The sequence below is a fragment of the Lissotriton helveticus genome, chromosome 12 (assembly GCF_964261635.1).
Source record: "Lissotriton helveticus chromosome 12, aLisHel1.1, whole genome shotgun sequence".
Lineage (NCBI taxonomy): Eukaryota > Metazoa > Chordata > Amphibia > Caudata > Salamandridae > Lissotriton > Lissotriton helveticus.
Genome location: NC_136073.1, coordinates 866,958,199 through 866,978,842, shown reverse-complemented (window position 1 = coordinate 866,978,842; position 20,644 = coordinate 866,958,199). Strand labels below are relative to the sequence as shown.

Below are 20,644 nucleotides of genomic sequence, written 5' to 3'. Positions count from 1 at the left end.
ATGTAGATTGAAATCGCCTAGGAATATGTTATTGACATCAGTACTGTGGTAGGCAGTTATGATCTCCATTACCTGCTCTGTGAACTTTGCGTTGTCACCTGGTGGATGGTAAAACGCATGCAAGTTGTATGTTTGATTGCTTGCCGCTTTTATATTGAGCCCTAGGTATTCACATGATTCTAAGGGGTCAGCTTGAATTTCTTTGATCTCAATTTCCGATCGGTGAATGCAGGCTATACCTCCTCCTGTTTTTATTGGTCTGTCTCGTCTCACAATATTATATTGAGGTGGTACTAACATATCCATGATTGGAGCAGATGATTCCGATAACCAAGTTTCCGTTAGGATTGCCAGATCAATTTCCTTATTGATGATGAGGGCTGCTATATCTGATGCATGATTAGTTGCTGATCGACAATTGAGTAGAAGGCATGACAGGGGTTTCTCTGAGTTACTGAGGTCCTTATCAGTAGATTCAGTTGTTGTTAACTGGATTTGTTGTAGATTGAGGAGGTTGGGTTTTCTGTTGTTCTTTCTGGATGTTCTGTTGGAATCGATTGCTACTGTTTTGATTATCTCCTCATTCCCGGGGTCGGAATGTTCGTATGTTTGGAGTAAACCAAGTATTTCCTCTTGTGTCAAGGATTTCGTCCTATGTGGTTGATTCAATCTGTTAGCTAGTGCCAAGGCCCTCCCATTAAACATTATATTTGAGGAGTGTAAGACATTCTGGATATTCGCGATCTTAGAGTGGGTGTTGGCCGTTATCTCGAGGATTCTTCTAATTGCTTGGGAGGTGTTACTAGTTTCTAGTGCTAGGTTGCTAACCAGATTCTGAAGCTCTTTAATATCTTTCTGATTTCGTGCCGATTTCTTCGGTATGTTTGTCCTGGATATCCGGGGTATGCATTCAGTTCTTCTCTGTTTTAGATCAGTACTCCTAACCACAGTCCTTTTCTTTCTCTCCCTTGATATATTGTTAGTTTCAAGATTATGTGGATTGACAAGAGTGGTATCAAGTTTCTGTGAAGCCCGTTGCGGTGTTTTTGTTGGGGAGCGTCTACGACCTTCCATTATTGTGCTTGGTGTATGTGGCAGAGTGATGGTGTCTTCTATTTCCTTCAGTTTCCGGTTCACATAGAGTGCATCCCTCTGGGTCAATGGATACTCTAGCCGTGATGTCTCATCCTTTGGTGGTGAATCCAGCGGTGATGTTTTTGTTGAATCGAATCTACAAACCTCAAGTATTGTGCTTGAGGTATGTGGCAGAGTGTTGGTTTCTTCTGTTTTCTTCAATTCCCGGTTCACATGGCGTGAATCACTCTGGGTCAGTGGATGCTCTAGACGTGATGTTTCATCTTTTGGTGGTGGCGTTTGTTCTTCCCTTCGGTGTTGGTCTAGCTCAACAATTGCATGATTAATGGTTTCTTCTGTCCCTTCAGCCTCATTCTCAGATAATCTCGAGTCACATTCGATAATATCTCTGTGGCTATTGGTTTGTTCGTGGAGGCCTATATAACTATTGGCGTCCTCGATCGTATTAAAGGCATTATTGTCCAGGGTGTCACCTACTGGAGACAGGTGTTGTGGGTATCCTGACCCCTCCAGGGATTCTTTAACCATTTGAAATATCTTTTCAAACTTCTTTAGTTCGTTGTTCCCAGCTTGTATTAGCACAATTCCAGTTTTGTAGATGGTTATGCATAAGTCTGCTCTGCATCTTAATGACGATGTGGTCATTATTTTTGTGCCATGTGGGATGTTTTTCGTAGATTTTATGATGAGTATTTTTGTAATGGCCTTACGCCATTGGGCCGATTTCTTAGTGTAGAATATCAGGTCGTTCAATATTATGCCTTTGGCTATATTAAAATAATGGTCGTAAAACAGTTTGTCCGGATTTTTTCTTAGGGTGTTGTGTTTGAATTTTTTTGCAGCACCTTTAGACATTTTAGAGGGCTATTCTATGTTCAAGGCATTGGAGCCAGCATCAGCTAGGTGCCTTTCCTCCATCTTAATTCCGAGTTAAATGGTCTTAATTGCTCCAGTATAGGTAGAGATAGTTATCCTCCTTTTTGTAGTTATATCCTTCAGTTATTCTTTCAATGATAATGGTGATTCCTACTAACAGTCGTTAAATTAATTCTCTAGATAAGCTGTGTCTTAGGTATTCTTATATAACGTTAGTTATTTCAATATGACCACTGATAAAGCCATATAGCTTTCGTGTATGCTATAGCTATTTGACGGGAGGGACAAGCAACACGGGATGGCTACCGCATTGTTGGTTGCCCCCTTTAAAACCCCAACCCATTGTGTTGATGAATGTGCTAACATAGCCGCCAAACGCCTCTGTGTAAAGTGAGACAGACTCACTAGTCCTGGCTTTGTAATCCACAGCGTTTAACATGCATTGAATTACATGTCTATACTCGTATTTCTAAATTCAAAATACAAGTCCCAGAATGCAAAGAGCTCTTGGCTCAACAGCCAGCACTAGCTGTTGGTGTCTCATATCAAAACTCTAGAACAAGCCAAATTACTTTTTGCAAATTGAACGGATTAAATGTATATTTTTTGCAGACACTGGGTATTTCTGAAATGTAGTTTGGCAAATGCCAATGCATGTTTTATTTATAGAGTAAGTAGAAATTTCTGCAGGAGGCCAGGCCGAACTTTTCTTTCAACAGTTTAATCTCCTGATCTTAGCTATTGCACTTATTACAATGTAGGTTTTTCATGCGCAATGATCCTTACCTTGGAGTCCTGTCGTGTTGTGTAAGTGCTGGGAATCCACAGCACTTCGCTTCAGAGGCAGTTGCGTGTCAGTACCGTGCTTCCACGTTCTCTTCGGTACATGCCTGAAGGTGAATCTATGTTTTTGGGAGGTCAACATTCCAATGCAAAACCATAATGACATTATGATCTGGTGACATATAGGTGATGCAACATGGCAAGTATCACTCTAGTTTTCTTTAAAAAACAAAACAATAACCCTTGTCAAGTAAAGCTTATCATTCCAGATGAACGTGAAGTAATGGGAGGAATAAGAGTAAAATTTGAGTCTCAGCGTCGACATCAACATCCTGTGATTCTGGACAAATCACTTAATTACCCTTTGCCAGAAAATAACCTTGCGAAGTGAAACTGGTGCTCACGTAAAGCGCTCCAATGCCACTTTGAAGTCAGCCGAAAACAAAATAAAGACGAGACTCCTTCGAAGACACAGCCTGACATTTGACCTCTGTCTTTGAATGCACAGCAAGATAAGAACAATATTTAAAGTCCTGTTGACAGAAAGAGTTTGTGGAAGAATGCAGTAATCACGGTTTAGGCAACGGGAGGGACAAACTGAACCTGGAGAGCCTAAAGCAAATAAAGCCAGCAAATGGAAAGCCAGAAAGTGTGAGTTACAACCCACAAATTCAGTGATATTCAGTGGGCAGAATGCATTCCTAGGTCAACTTTCTGGAAGTCCCAAGATGTCTTTAGCAAACCACACAGCTGTGCTGTCTGGTAGGCTGCGACCGAAAAAGGCTAGTATCATTCCCTTATTGAAAGAAACACCAGACCATTCAATTTCAAGTGACTATCATCATATCTCTCTGCTCCCGTTTTGTGCGTAGATTTCTGAGAGGATTGTAAACACCGAGTTGATGGACCATACTGCTTTAAATGTTACCCTGATAGTAATAGTAATGTTACGTGAAATGGTTGAATAACCGTCAAGACGACACACCTGCGATGGTTAAATTATCATGTTGTTTTAACAAAATAGAATACAAAATGCGTGGGATATTGGGAAATGAGTTCCATAGCTCTTAACCTTAGCCCATCATTCAAGTGCGAGCTCTTTCACCTATATTGTCCATCCAGGGCTTTGCGTTTGCCTCGGGCTTGTAATCTCCAAGTCCCATACCATTTTAGCCTTTTCCATGCCCATGACGAGCTGAGCTCGTCATGAGGCACGGTGCTCTGGTGCTCATGACGAGCTCAGCTCGTCATGGCCCGTGGAACGCTCAGGTGCGGGGAGAATTCCCCTGCTGTGCTGAGCATTCCACGGGAGCCGGTGCACCTGTTACGAGCTCAGCTCGTCATGGCCCATGGAACGCTCAGGTGCGGGGAGAATTCCACTGCTGTGCTGAGCATTCCACGGGAGCCGGTGCACCTGTTACGAGCTCAACTTGTCATGAGCGCCGTGCCTCATGACGAGCTCAGCTCGTCATGAGCATGCGGGCGCTGTGCACGCCCCCCCTCCCCCCAGCACAGCGGGGTAATTACCCCCGCAGCGAAGGGGTTAAGATGCAGCGGGACGGTCAATGCTTTGCTTACTTAATTCCCAAAATCTAGAATGAGTTCTTGCTCTCTGTGAGTGGAATCAAATTTGTACAAAGGCAGGAAAAAGGGAAATTCCTGCATTCATGTTTATTATACTAGGGCCTCTGATCGTCTTATTTTTTTTTTTGCACCAGGGCACCTTTTGGCAATTATACATTCTACAAAACAATTAAAAAAAATATAACTAAACCCTCCACCGACCAACACACACTCGTTGTGTATTCCAGCACCACATTAATGTAGAACTGCAACTTTCTTGGCCCGGATTGTGAGTATGCTTTTCAGTATTGCTTTGTTTATCTCCTTCAACTATATTAGTTTTGTTGGAAGAACACGTTCAAACTTTACAAGCTCTCAAAGGGTGATTACTGTTCTTTTACTTGTTTCACACTTTTGACGCACCACTCTAACTTTGAGATGTCCGTGCATTATAAAGAGAAAAAACTGTGGCGACCGGAGTCCCAGGTTACATTCATACAAACTAAACGGCTACATATCTCAGAATTAACAGTTAGAAAAAGATTGAAAATATTTGTAATAATGCAAGTTTGACAAGAACTGTGTAGGCAGTACTTCTGTAGTTCCCAATTCTAGTTGTTCATCTGAAAATAAGCTTCTAAGATTTGGGGCTGCTTCTGAGAAATGTTGGAAGATGCCTACATGTTCTTATGGAAGGTACCCTCAGCTTCACCCATCAGGAGGCGTTTTAGGATTGGCTTCTAAACCCTAGTCTTGCCAGTGCTTGACAATCAAGGGTTGTTTTTTTTTATAACACTGATACTGTTGTGTTTTCAACAGAGCTTGCCTACAGTGGGACATGTTCCTTCTCGTGTCAGCTCCCCGCAGATTGAACCCGGCGTTGAACTTCCTTTCTCCGTGTTGGATCTGCGATGCTCTCCTGTAGCTTGATCTTAATTACTAGCTCTCCGTCATCTTCACCGTTGGTGCTGCCGCAGCTGGTTTTGAACACTAGCGTCCCTGGTGAATGAACAATGGGAAGAAGATTCGGCCATCGCCCCTGTGAGGAAGATTGGCAGCAAATCCAGGAACACTCGTCATCTGGACAAGAAATCCAAAGTTGGGTACGTGCTCTCGCTCTAACAACAGTGCCTCAGCGGCTGTGACCCGAGGGCTTGGAGCCGTAGCTCCCCATAGAGGGCTGGCAGGAACTTCACTGTCTACTTAGTCTACCACCTTTGCAGGGACAACTGCTTCTACAGAAATATGTCATCGAATGTGAAAATAAGCTCAAGTTGAGGCTGTTTTTTCTGTAAACAAAATGGAGGAAAGGCAAACTTTTAGCACAGTCACCAAAGGGGTCATGGAACCAGCCGTTGAACAGTTACTCCATCCTGTTGAGGGTTCTGATAAGCATGTTACTCATCTCTCTTAATCCTCAAAGGGCCTCTGTTGGGACTTGGTGGCTTAACGCATTGATTTCAGTCCCTTTCCCGATAATGAGGCCCATTTTAATTCATCGTTCTGGAAGAAGCTACTCTGCATTAAGGATATCTAGAGCAGCTATTAATCTATAGGCTGACATCCTTCTTAAAAGCCTGAGCTCAGCCAAGATGAGATAATTCAATTCTGTGCGATACTGCAGAGGATGAATCCTTGTCGACTCTATTTCTGCGCCTTGTTTCTCTCTTTACAACACTCGGCCACTTAATACAAAATGTCAGGATCAGTTCAACATCAACCATCAAAACAAGGAGACCAGAAGGGAACAGACCACTGCCTCTCAAAGGCGAGGGAATCAGTACACGCTTCTGCCGAGCCCTTCAAACCTTTGAAGACTTCTTATCCAGCACATCTGTAGAGTCAGATCTTCATAGACGACTGCCATCCCTCTTGCATTTCTTTACTATGCCCAACATTCCGTATCGTATGCAAACAAAAATTATCCAGTTTATTGATAAAATGCTAATTAATTAGGGATGCAGGTACGTTTTTAAACTGGGCATGGGCAATTTAGGCATGTCTGCAATAAAGAGCAGAACCTGTAGGACGGGTAACAGAGCTCTTACAGATATTAGGGAGCACCCTGGGAGGTGGAGTGGTGTGAATATTCTGAGGTTTCTAGCTGAGTTGGTTAGCCTGGTGGGTGGTCATAAGAGGGTGAAGTGTGCCAGGATTAATGAGGGTTAAAGCTGTCCAGTTGTTTGGGGAAGCAACATGACTATGACCAGAATTTCTAGGGCAGGAAGTAAAAATACTGATGTGCAAAGAGTATGGATTCAGCAGTTTTGGTAATAATACAAATTGTTTTTGTTGCGTAAACTTGGGTTATGTGTTATGCATTTGCAGATTGTGAGCTGGGTTGTCAGGGCTTTAAATGCTTTGATATTTTTTAATAGAGTCCAGGTACTCTCCCGTGAGCAAGCACTGGTACTCCCCACTAGGAATGTCTGTCCCTTTAAACAGTTTAAAGCAGAGATCCTCCTGATAATGGTTCTAATAATTGATAATGATATTGATAATTGATAATTAGCGCTGATGATGTTTAATCCCACCATTACCGTCTCTAGGATTGCCACAAGTAATCATTGCCACTGGATGATATTGAAGAGTAAATTTAAACACCCCCACTCCATCTCTGGTTCACCAAGGTTACCGATGCAGAGGCCAAAATAGGAGCAATCAATAGAACACTCAGCCTTTGGGGGACTGCTTGTTGAGGGCGGGTATTTTAATGTAACCCTGAACTTTTATATATGACTGTCCCTGAATTTTATGTAGAGTGTCATTTGGACTCCAATATATCTGGATATTGTATGTATTTTTAATTATTGCCTCATTTATGTTTTCCCTCCTTGCCCGCCAAATAACCATAGAGTCTGCAAACTACATTGAATGTTGTTTCCTATATAAAGTGTTTTAGTCACATTCCTATATATCTTCTCCTTTATTAACATCCTTGTTCCTAATGTAAAGCGTCCCAGGTCATGTCCCAGCTGAGCAAAACCACAAATAATGACGTAACAAAATCAATAAGGTGTTATTTCCTCAATAACATCTTTGCATCTTGGATCTAGAAAGAATTTATTTGACCCAGAGGGTAAAAGTACTTTAAGGAGAATTGTTGAGTAACCATCAAAATTAAACCCCTGAGATACTTGCATTAGCATTGAAAAAATATGAATCTAAACTCTACATGGGATATTGTAAAATTATTAATTAATTAGGAAACCTCTTAATTTAGACACAGAACATTTAATCGGAAATGCTTCAGTCCACCAATGGTAATCAATTCTATTCCTCTTTAATGCCTTTTTTCTCACAAGGTATTTAAGTCGTGGCTTAGCGAAATGCCATCCACATTGAACTAGAAAATGAAATATGACATTACAATACTTGGACAAGTATTACCGCTTTTGAATTTGTAGACGTTCACTTGGAATAGAGTAAAAGCCACTCCAATCGTGCGCCTCGAGACCCTCACAAGGGATTTGCAGTGCTCTATAAATGTCTGATTGATTGATTTTTTTCACTTTCATTAGATTTTATAAGAGTGGTATTGGTTTTCCATTAATAGTTAGGCCCCACCCCAGGAACCTTCAGCTTAAGAGCCCTGTACGCCTACACTTCACATGAACCGAAAATATTTACTTAAACCCAAGTAAGCCATGATTCTGAGGGGGAAAACCAGAATTTATCCTCTTCGATAACCACCAACCAAACTGAGGTCCCGCAGAGTCATAACCGATTAAATTGAGTGTTTGTAAAAACCAATTTCGGTGAAATGAATAATATCGTATTTAAACCCGACAAATCGACACAGTTTTTGTTTGTGGTGGCACGAACTACATACTTTTTTGATGAGTTCTTTATTTTGTTGTGTGAACATTTGGTCAAAGCAAATTTCGTGTGTGTTTTGGACATCTAGTGACATGACTATTAAATTTTTAATTATTATTTTCATTCTTTCATCACTAGGTCCACCCAGATCAAAACCTACTCTTGGGACAACGCACAAGTGTTACTCGTTGGCAACAAGTGCGACATGGAAGACGAGCGGGTTGTGTCGTGTGAGAGGGGGCGGCAGCTTGCAGATCATCTTGGTGAGTGGACATTAAATTCCAGAAGTATGGATATTTTACAGCCATGAATGAATATAAGTTGTTAAAAGACGTGCATTAGCTGCCTTTTATCTATACAAATGTGATTATTTGTGTTATCCTAGCCACACTCTAATGCTTTGTATCCGTAACAGTCTGTGCCCAACCAGAAGTGCGAGATTTTACAAACTTGCTCTTTGCTGGAATTTCAATGCAGGGGTTTAAAATGAAATAAGCTATTTTTAATTCCCTGTTGCTTGAGTCAGCGATTGAAAAACCATCCCAACAGGTCTACACTTACTTCCTTGACTCTTCCATCTTCTTGAGGTGGGACTTGCACCTGTGGTAACTTGATGCAGAGCTAGGCAATCCTTTCCTTACATTTTCCTGTGTGTTTCAGTGTGGTCTCTAAAACTGCTCTACACCTTCATCGAGACTGTCACATCTCCCGAATATGGTACTGGCAAGGAAGAGTGATCTTTCACATTAGTGTGCGTTAATGGTTCCGCGGGGACAAGAAAGGTAGCTCCCCTTATGAAATCAGCCTTCTTCAGGGTGCATTTGATTGAAAGACATTTACACACGCTTCCCTTCAAATATTCTAGTGTACTGAACTGTAAATAAGATCTCAAACTTTAACGCATGTATTGGGCTTATATTGGACAAGGTATTCTTGAAGTCCCTGCTGCAAGCTTCGTTTTCACAGACTTTGAAAACAGTCAAGAGTCAACTTTTTGATTTAAAGCATTTCGTCAAAACATGTCCTCTCTAAAATACCTCTGACTATAAAGGACAACATCATGTTGACTATCCAGAGACCTTTTTCTATTCCCCCAGCATTTGCTTGTATGGTTAATAAGAAATTGCTTAAATTCCCTCTGCCCATAGCTTGTCTCGAGAACAACAATTGTCTTCCTTGTTTTATTGTCTACTGAACAACCTCTTCCATCCTTTGTCCTTAAGGACTATTAACCGCTTTGCAAAAAAGCACAACAACAACAACAAAAAACTAACTGGTAATGGCGTTGCCCCAACTGCCTGTGACATGATATGTCTTTCCACTATTGTGATACCTCAGCTCCTCTGCACTAATTGCATGACTTGGGAACTCTGACAGGTCTTTCTTGCATTTTTATGGTTTCTAGATACTCTTTGAAAAACACCAAAGCAGGTTCTTTAAATTTGGAGCTAAGTATTTGCTACCTTTTTTGAATTGTTGTCCAGGTTAAGTCCAGTGATTAGAATATGGCTTTGGAAAGATGTATTTATGTCCAGCTCACTCAATATTTAGTTGCTGTTGGTTACACAAACAGTCTACCAAAAGGATGGCTCAGAAGAATGTATGGTCCATTAGATAGAAGTTTCGGTGGCCATTCTTAAAGACTTGTGATAGGTATACGTGCCCCGTTATTGTAACTTAAATTCTGTAAAACTGTCAGTGGCCTCGAAGGATGTCATGATGAAACACAATATAGTGTGAATTGAGCCAGTGTTTCAGCTCTTCGTAGAGCCTTATTCACTGTTGTAGTTCATTCCAGCCAGAAGGAACTGAGAATCAGAGGGCACCAATGGCCCAGTGTCTTCCGTTAAAGTTTGCGATTTCTCAGGCTTCCGACCCCTTCGCTTTAAATGGCAAACTCTTCTCCGTGTTTTTTAAACAATGAATGTGTAAATTGCTCATCACCACCTCAGGATATTTTATTTTCTGTTTGCCAAAAACAATATAATAATCTTTATCTTTTCAGGCAAATACACAAGTGTTGTCCACACTTACCTATAAGATATTGGTCTTCACTCATTCCTACTGAAGTTTCACAACGGGCTAGGGATTCACAGATTTTGCAAGTAGTTTTCGAGATACAGGCGGTAAACAGCAAGTGTAACTTCTGTTATGTGGCATTTATTTCACATATTTATCTGATGGCTGGCATCATAGATCTGGTAGGCACAGGCATTGACTCAAAAACTAAATATGGCGTGACACTGATTCCTTGCTCTCTGAATCTTTTATTGTTCTACCTTTTAAGCCCATCATCATTGATATGCAGTGAACGAGCACCTCTGTAAAGGGTGGAAGCTTGGCCACTGAATAATCACACACATCCCAACAGCTGTTTTCATTCTAGGAAACTCAGCTAGTGAATAGATGCTAGTTTTTTGCCATCACTAGACCTAATTTGGATTTGTTACTGAAGACCTGGAGCTGAAGGTCAAACTACTAGCAGGCTAAACCATTGCAGTCGCCCAAGCTCGCTCTCGGCAAATCCTGCTTTGCATACGGCCAAAAGAGGGACATTACAATATATTCCTTTAACCACAAGAGGTTCTCACAAACTTTAATGTGTGGCTTTTCAGGTGTCATTTCTCACTCCTTTGTGTCCCATTGTTATGCTTGGGGTTGGACATGCACAAATATGCTTTTGAAAACAGAGTCATCCCCGCCTCACAGAAAGCATGCATGCCTGAATGGTTGGAAATGCTTCACACATGAAATAACTGCTCATCATGTAATAAAATTACTTAGTTGACTTTGTCAAACGCAAGAACTGCTATTAAGTTGGCTTGTGTGAATAATGCGCACTTTCTGCTCATCACCATCTCTTGTCACCTGCTGCTGCCTCTCAAGCAAAGTTGTTAAATTCCCTCTCTTCCTTCTCACCGTAGGTTTTGAGTTTTTTGAAGCCAGTGCTAAGGACAATATTAATGTGAAGCAGACTTTTGAACGGCTGGTTGACATCATCTGTGAGAAAATGTCAGAAAGCCTGGACACGGCCGATCCCGCAGTTACCGGCGCCAAGCAAGGACCTCAGTTGACCGACCAGCAGGCGCCCCCACATCAGGATTGTGCTTGCTAAGGACTCCCTCCCCCACTTCATATTGTCTCTCAGGCCTTCCCATCCAGAAATGTTTCGTCTACTGTCCCCAAATAGCATTATATTTTACCATGAAAATTGTCCTTGTAATTTGACCGAGTTGCCCATTCCTTTGGTTGACGCGTGTGAGAGTGCATGTGGATGCTTGGAGGCCATTTGTTGACTCTGATTGAGCCCTGTTTACGAGGTGATGCAAAATATGTACTTTCTACACAAAGTGGGTGACTTTAAAAGGTTCCACCACTTGGTATATATTTACAGCAGCTCTGCATGTGTGGACAACTGCCTGTTGCATCCCCATCAGGCGCGAAAGGGTGAATGCTAGGGGTGCTCTGATAAGGGAGCACTAGGATTCTTCCACAGGAAAACAAAATAATTCCCTGTGGCGAAATGATGGTCGTACTGGCTCGTTTTTTTTTGCTGGGGAGCGGCGGTAAGGTAATCCTGCCAGGAAGAGCAAAGGGGGGAGATGTTCTTCAAAGGTAACCAAAGATAATCCTATAAGTAATAATTAAAGGGTATGTGTTTTTGTTTCATGCCTTGAGTCCAGTGGCACTTTATGCTCCATGAATTTTATTGATACGTTTGTAAGAGCCTATGGTCGTTGATGGACAAGCTGGCAAACTATGTTTGAGGAAAATCTATTTGAGCAAGAAAATTATATGCCTGTTTCAATTGAGTGGATGTGAGGAGTGGGGTGTAAAGGATACTTTAGGTCATAACTCAATAGGCCAAGGCAAATTAAAGTTTTGTGCCATATATGGCCTAGAGACTGCAGCAGTCATTCGTGTCCCGCATTATCTCCAACACGAAAAGGCGGAACACTCATTCGCTTCCGCAGGGAATTACACAGCGCTCATGGTGCGTGGGTTAATGAGAACCCTAGAACAGATATATAAATTATACAATACACCCCACCCACAAACCAACCCCCCCAACATACACACACTCTTTGACAAACACGCTGTTTGATGGGTTTTATGCAATTTTCCCCAAAAGTACGAAAGACTGGAACAATTTTATTCTTGTGATTATCGGTGTATCTCTTCAGAGTAATATAAAATAACATTATTTTTCATCAATTATAAAGCATAGAAATACAAAGCAAAGCAAAATGTATTGCGGCCAGAAATAATAGCTTCTGTTGGATTTGGTACACTGCATTCCACCAGCCTACGACCTTGTGGTTTATCTTGTTGCCACAACCTGTTGATGACCTTTTAAGACTATGATCGAATGGTAGCATTATTTATTACACATATATGTATATATAAACATTTATTATATATCGATCGCAGCGCTGGAACCTACTCATATCTAGTAAGAAAAGAGAAATTTAAAAAATCTAGTTTCCATTTGTAGAGGCAGCAACTTTAATGGCATACACGTCATGTTTTTAGAAAAAGAAACGTATCAGTGTTGTCGAACACTATATGGGATGATGCATAAATATTGCTGATCTTCTTGGGGAAGAGGATGTATTGGTTCCCCATGCAATGTAGTGTAACATTCAGAACGCCCTCTAGTGGAAATCACCCACATTGAAGGCTCGCGGAGCACCCTTAACATTAACCTGTTGAAGAGCGAGACCTGCCCACACCATGTGTCTAGGGGCTCAGAGAAACGCAACATTTTGGAAATATATTCCATGACTTGCTGCTACCCCCTTCATAGTACCATAACATTATTTGTAAAAAAAAAACACAGTAACTTTAAATAAGACATCTTGTTCCACTGTTACTCCCTCTGTCTGCTAACGTGAGCATCCCTAGTAACAATGTTTGCAAAATTGCAAGAATTCTTGTCTTTCTGGGTAAAATGGGGGATTCCATTTATGGCCTGCTTTTAAAAAAGTTGTATAAGGATTGTCTGTGTCTTCTCTCTCCTGCTCTTAAAATATTTATTATTGTGACTTCTTTTTATTTGAATAGACTATTTAGATGAAAAAAATGTGAAACCTGTCTTATTTATTCAGTATGTATAAATGCAGAGACTACTTGAGAAGAGCAGGAAATATGTTCCGCAAAGGCTGGTAGTTGGAATAAACCCTGTTCTAGTTTCCTTCCCAGCCTCAAGGTGTAAATAATAAACAAGAGTCTGTTGTAAAACATGACAAGGGGGTAGATGATAGTTATTTATAATATTTAAGTAAAACACTCTAAAAATATTAAGGAAAATAAAAATATATGTATTATGTGAATTTTTGAACTGGGTGCACTTAAGGGGTCTGTAGTTTGCAAGGCAGTTGTTAGATTGAAAACGGATTGTTGATCAAGCAATGTTTTTCAATTGAATTTTTTGTCCTTCTTTGCAGTGAACGAATGCTTCCCTCACTTGTTCTTTTAGCAAAACAAAATGGATTAGGCTTTGTCTTACTAGCGTCTGCTTGGCGGTGTATGATCAGCAAACACAGGGGACGGGTGCCGTGGCAAGACTGTTGAGCAGATTTGCTTCTTGTTGCACCCCATTGGACCATCCAGGTGACATTGGCCCAATATTCCACTACCTTGAATAAATATATATATCTATATAAATATATATACACACACACATCTATATATTTTAGCATATTAGCCTTTGGAAAATTCAGACAACCTCCACCTAGGTCTCTAAGTTTGCTACTCATTACAAAGAAAAGGTATGGAAATAAACATCGGTATTTAGGTTGTTGAGTCTTATTCTTAATAAGCAGTTTATGAGTTCTGAACACTTGTTTTTCATTCATTCTTCGATCTCTGCTTTGTATAACAATACAAATCACCTAGTTAAAAACCATACAACCAATAGAATTAAGAGTATCTCCATCAATGCTATTAGTTGTAAAGAATAAAACACTTCTATCCAGTGTCGACTAAAACCAAGAGGTTTTCTTTTACTTTTGGTAAAAACAGAATCTGACATTATCTTAGCTGTACGTCTTAGATTTTTGCCTGTACAATACAAATCTCTGAATCTAAGGTGCAATACCAGTAAGCTCCAGAGTTACTAAATTAAAAGATACTAATACTGTGTAAGGCGCAGCATTATTGTCTCCTAATATTCCCAAAAGCCAAATTTCTTCTTTCACTTCCAGATAAAATGCATGCATTTCTTCTACCTCTGTTGCAAACACAAACATTTTCTATTTTCATTAAACCTAAAGTCCTCTTACATTTAAAACCATGAAGAGTGTCTTAAATAACAGATTTGTCATTTGTGAATCACTATGTAAATGAAATGCTCAATAGCCATTCCCAAAATTCAAATCTCTGCTATACTTATCTTTGTAGAATTGACTTAGATACTGAAAAATCCAGATTAATGATTTTAGTCTTCGTAGCCGTAGACTTCCGACTTTAGGACCCTTTTAAATATTGTCATCTTCATTGATAAGCAGGTGGTGATGGACAGGACTCTCTCTTCCTATGAAAAAGCTCAAAATTACCCACATACTTGGTTCACACGCAATGTAGTTCCACATAAATGCTTTCTCTTAAGTACCCATGTGAAAGAAAAACTTTAAAGAAAATAATAAAACATTCTATTTGATGATTAGGTAAAATTGTATAAGTCTACTCAATGAACAAACCTTCAAGTAGTTGAAGTTCTTTGTAACTTACCACAATATCTAATATTTCAAACACTGTCTGATGAACAGTTGTTTCTTTCAAAAACAGATGTGTTCCTGTAGGTCTGACTTGTGTTGCTAGTTAGCTTTGGCCGTGGAGCATTTGTTTTCGACAGCAAAGGTTTTCTATAAATGTTCTTGATTGCAGCGTGTCATCTTGATTTGATCCCGCGACAGCAGAGCGGATGGTAAATAGAAAAGTTTAGGAGTGTCGAAAGTAAGTTCATTCCATTTTCAGTGAGGAAGTTTACACACTACTTGGGGTGGAAAGTTTTAAAAATTTTACATAAATGTGTGCTCTTAGGGACTAATAACATGAACAGGTATGCGTGAATAGTCTGTTTATGAGGTCGATAAACTCATCCAGAGCTCAAACAGCAGCTTCCCTCCCTCTGGGAAATGAGCATTTGTGTTTATTAAGGGTTTTGAGTAGTTCAACTGAAAAGAGTAAAAGGATATCTGGGGAAATACAAATACCTTGAGCCTATGCAAAGGAGAATCGGGCTCACCTGGTTGTATGCCCACCCTCCCGAAATTAGTTCTTTTAATTTTGAAGACCAGGTTATCATGCCACGTTATTGCTCGGTTCCATTGGATAGATATGTTTAACTGTTAGCCTCTGAAATAAAAACCAGAAATTAAATGAAAAATCTTCCAGATGCATTATGGACCTTTCAGACATGGCCGCCGGCCAACTTGTAATATTCCTTCTCGATCGATCGATCATGAACTCTACATTGAAAATTAGAATAATTCAAAAGAGCTTAATTTGACAAATTAATTGTTTTGCAACATGGCTTTTTTTGTCTCCTTCAGCAGATGTTACACATGGGCTCTTAAAGCTTTTCTGTTGGATTTTCTCTTGTTTACTGATGTTACACTTGGAGCAGGATGTAATGTCTTCTCTATCGGCAGCCCAACCCTTCTTATCCCCTTTCAAACGCATATCAAACTTGAAAATGTAACCCTTGTGATCAGTTATGTGGATGGAAGAAGATTGCGCCTTTATCCGGTTAAATACAGCCATTCATATATGGGATTTGCACTACCACCCATTTATATGTGACACTATAACATGCCTGCAAAATACCTTTTCCTTTCAAACCAAATATTTGGGGGACCGTTGCTCAACCCCATCTTGAGATAACCATTAGTGCATTGTGGGTAATCTGTGATGTCAGCTTGTTTTGAATGCTGGGTCCTTCCAGGCGTCTCTGCTTTTGTGCATCAGAATGTCGCTGCGCAGTCTGTACGTGGTCTGCAGTTACTGTCTCTTACCAATACAACATGATTGCATTCCTGCCTTGACCTTGTTACTTGATCACTCTTACGAAACAGAAGAAAAACCTCGGTTGCCATTTTTGCATAAACTAGGGCCGTAGGCAACCCGCCACCGTTCAATAAACACCATTCGCTTGGATTTTAAAATCTGGCAGGACCAAAGCTGCATACAATTTAAAGGGTGTGTCTCACTTGCTTTTTTCCAAACCACACATTTCAAAACCTCATAGTACGGCCTATATAATAGCCTAATATAATTGAAGTTTGTGGCACGTTGCCTACTAGGTTCTAAGAATGGTTCACTATCTTCTCAACTTACTGCTTTGCCCTCACTCCTCTTTCATAAAAGCTGTGTGAGCAAGGAAGAGGAACACAGCAATTACCACCCTTTCCTACTATGCCGTCTTCTAATTTTACAAGCAGGAGGCCTTCAGGATTCAAAATAGCCCTGAACATATCAACAAACACTGAAAAAAAGGAAGGGCAAAGTAGGTAACAAGTTTCTGTAAGTGCAAAATTGACATAGCATGGAACTAAACAAGCCCTTCTACCCAGTATATAGTTATGTATAAAAAGGAGTATACAAGATTGACCGCAGAAGGGAGCAGTAAAGTAATCAGTACGCTGAGGTGTGTATGATAAAATAAAGTTGTGCGTCAGCAAAACAGCATCAAGTCCTTGAATTACAAAGTTCTATGTTCATGTTTAAGAGATGTTCAGAAAGAGGCACTCGGAATATTACCCTCCCACATTGGAAACCTTGTTGGTGAACGGTGGTTGACGTGAGACCTTTTGAGGCTACTACAGGTTAGATCTCGGGAGGCCCCTATTGGTCGTTTCTCCTGGTATGAAGGCCTTCTAAACAAAGGTCGGGGAATAACTAATGAGCGTGACAGACAGCAGGATCTTTGTGACTGGGGTTTCCCTGTAGCAGATTGGAGATAGGTTTCATGATCCGTTATTGTGTTGCCGAACGTTTAGCGTGCGGGAGTTAAGCCAAGCCTACATCTGCTCCAAACTGCTCCGGATGTCACGCGCGCCTCTCTGTTTCCTGTTGTGATTGCTCCTCCTTGGTAAGCTGCACCTGTGGTGAATTTTCTTTAGCCTACAAATGAATCCCACCCCATCCAGCCATCGCTGTCTTCCTTCTTGTAAATATAAACGTGTAAATATTCATAGCAAGTGTGTGTTTTTAGTGTGTTGTATATTTGTTAACATGCAGTGTTGCTGTGGTCGTGTTGATATATTTAGGTTATTAACTTGTTGTGAACTTGCTTGCAAAGATTTTTTTTTAATTAATTCAACCAAATGATTTTTTTTTTATATAATCAAGAGAAACAAAGGCAACTTCTGTAGCAAATTGGCACATTCTGTTGACTCCGATCAATGTGATTTAGCATTTGTCTACTAGCAACCTCCGCAAACCATTTGCAATTAAGGAAGTGAATGCTACTTGTTAATCATCTTGAAAAGTAGATGCACTTAATGTGTCTAATGGAGAGGAGCCAGTTGCTTGGAAGCGAGGCATTGAAAAAACAGTGACCGAAAGGAGGCGGCCAGGGGAATGATCGCAAGCAATTGAATGAAAGCGGTTCGTTTGTTGAAAAAGATATGCCCGTTGCACAAAGAAAAAGACCCTCGGCTAAAAGAGAGAGGCTAGTGGGGTGAAAAGAGAGTAGAGGGACTAGTTAGCTGAAAGACAGAAGTCAAATTGGCTGCAAGTGAGAAACAAGTTGGTTGTGAAATGGCAGCCTGTTCACTGAAAGATCCGTGCACTTCTGACTTTATCGGGCAAATTCGCTACAGCTTTCATGGGTAGATGCGAAAAGTGCAAACTGCAATTTGATACTAACCAAATGAATTCTGTGTTATTGCAACATCTTCTTAATCCGCTCTGACACCAGTCACAATCTGATGCTTTCACAGAGTTGGGACTTTTCTAGGGACTTCAATCTTCTCTTCACTTTGTAACAGGTTCCTTGATGGTTATATCTGCTGTGCTTCAAAATAGCGACTTCAGGAGGCCAATTCATCTTTCTGACTAGTAGCGCAGACATATCCCTTTTGAAACTCTGAAGATGGCTACAGCCAAGGGGCTGAGGAACCATGTCCTCTAGGCATAATAGAGTACAGAGAAAAAATTTAAAGTGTGCCCCCACAATCTGTGAATTTTCAGAATGGACTAATATCCAACCTATAAATGGCTGACTCTGAGTAAACAAACTTCCTCCCTAAAAATTAAATTATATTAGGGTTCGGGTCTGCTGTCTAGAGCCCAAGCACAGACTGGTTGCCTCCCGGAGATGTGTTTGACCCTTAGCGGCATGGATTATGACCTTGTGTGAGAACCTGCTCTGCAAGAAAAACACAGAGATGGTAGGAAGAGGTCACGAAGGATGATGAGTTCATCAAAAAGAGTGTGATTGGCTCGTCTGGGATTTTGCGAGCTCCTTGGTCCATTTAAAAATGGTGGGTGAGTAGGACGGGGGAACACTGGGGATGCCATGGGCCTGCCGGGGATGGGGAAAAGAAGCTAAGTGCCAGAGAGAAGCCCATGAGTTCTAGAAAAAATGCTTTTATGATTGTTAAATTTGTATCATAAAAGGAGAGACTAGTATTTATAAATGAAATAACTTTTAATTGTGGTAAACAAGAATTCTCTTACACCTGTATTCTGTTTATACAAGTGAATAATATTCTCACGTTTGGTGATAATGGTTTGATTAGACGACAATATATTATTGATTGCAGTGAATTTGCTAGTTTGCACGGCCTCGATCTGGCGACTGCACCAGCTGTCCAGCTATGTGATGAAAGGTGGGATGTGTCCCACCTTGAAGCTTGATTTGCTCCCTAAGCCTTGCATAAAGGCCAGGCATTAATTAGAACTGGATGCTACCCAGACCTTCCCGGCATCAGACCTGATGTTTTAATGTTCGCCTGCTCGAATTTCAAGTCGAACGCACATTCCGAAGTTTTTCTTTGTAATAGCAACATTTCTGTACCCAGCTCAGTTTTTGACTCTTCTCAATTGTATCAATAACCATTTGGCAAGAAGCACCAACAGTTTGATTCCTACATCTCTCTTCCCCTGTTCCCTCTAGAAACCATATTGACGAAAAGCATTTCTATAGAATCTGGTTAAGTCTTCCTGAACATTAAAGCTATCGATTAAATTGAAGCCTTATATTTTTAGGTCAAAAATACTTAAGTTTCCAATGTGTGTTTGAATTACGATATTTGAAAAGGATTAAGGAAAATGTGTATGCTGTGATTTTGATGGTGAAATGTGATGTAATTATTACTGGTTGAAAAATATAATAAAAAGTTGAAACAAAAAAAACACTAAATAAGATATCTCTTTATAGGCATTCTAGAGGAATCTGAATCTATTTTCTTTGCATTCTCTTTCTATAACCTGATTAAATCATATTAGTTAAAGAAAATATTAGATTTTGTTAAAACATTTTGGAACGTCTTCACATATTAATGTCTCTAGTGACCTGCTTTCTGGACCTTAACACCTTGAAACATTTTTATTTTACTTGGACCAACTTTCTAACCAGCTGATTAGCATATTTACTGGTAGAAAAGGAGAATAAAAGTGGGTCACCACCCATTCAATAGTCGGGTAAAGAACATATCACATACGGTGGTGGGTTTGGGAAAAATCAATAGGATCTTTATCCGAAGTGTAGCACCAACAACTGAGCACGCAAGCCTATGTGGTCAGGTGGAAAGATCAAAATCATTTTTTTTATATGACATAGATCTGTAAATAGCCCATATAAGAAGTATTTTAGTTTCAAGTGTAATGGCAGTGTGATCACCACACCACCTGATACCATACACATTTTCACTTTTATTTCCAAGTCACGAAAGAGTGTTGTTGCTACTTTGCTACAGGCGGTGAACCTTGTCTATTTCTATTAGTAATGTGCTTTATGTGCGGACTGTGAGTCAGTGAAATATATCCCAACAACAAAACCCCAAAGTAGAGCTTATCAATTCCCTTGATTTTTGGAAGCATTGTGTTTTTATTTACAGATACCCTTCCTATACACTAAAATAAAAAGTTGAAACATCTTATTTTTGTGAAGTTTACTGATATATGGAAAATTTATGCTGTACTGTAAAAATGTCAAAAGTGTCAAAGCAAGTACAAATTTCCTAAATCACTGTATTAAAGATATGTTGTGGAAAAAAATAATAAATTATTCCCTATCACACGTTATTTTTTTGAGAGTCTTTGACCGGCTGTTGAAAGTATTTGAATGTGAGCATTTGTTACAATTGTAATCTAATAACATAGAGGGAAGTTCTATTTGTGAAACTGCAGTTGAGTTATGGACTTGTTTTTAAAGGCGGGATATTGAGCAATTATTTTTCAGTGGATAAGAGTTTCTCACTACTGACCGTGAGTGCTGCAACCGAACAAAGTATATGAATGATAGACTGCGTAAATGATTCTTATCTCGATTCACTGA

General features: G+C 40.1%; 1 protein-coding gene across 2 annotated transcripts in view; it reads left to right on the top strand.

Annotated features, from left to right (window-relative positions):
* The window catches only part of RAB3A (RAB3A, member RAS oncogene family), a 160,699-nt gene extending 140,308 nt beyond the window's left edge, over window positions 1-20,391 (top strand). For both annotated transcript variants that reach the window (XM_078670576.1, XM_078670577.1), the window contains exons 4-5: window positions 8,275-8,399; window positions 11,061-20,391. In XM_078670576.1, coding sequence (XP_078526702.1) covers window positions 8,275-8,399; window positions 11,061-11,251 — 316 coding nt within the window. In that variant the 3' untranslated portion in view covers window positions 11,252-20,391. The remainder of the gene's footprint in view (window positions 1-8,274; window positions 8,400-11,060) is intronic.
* Window positions 20,392-20,644: the final 253 nt, after the last annotated feature.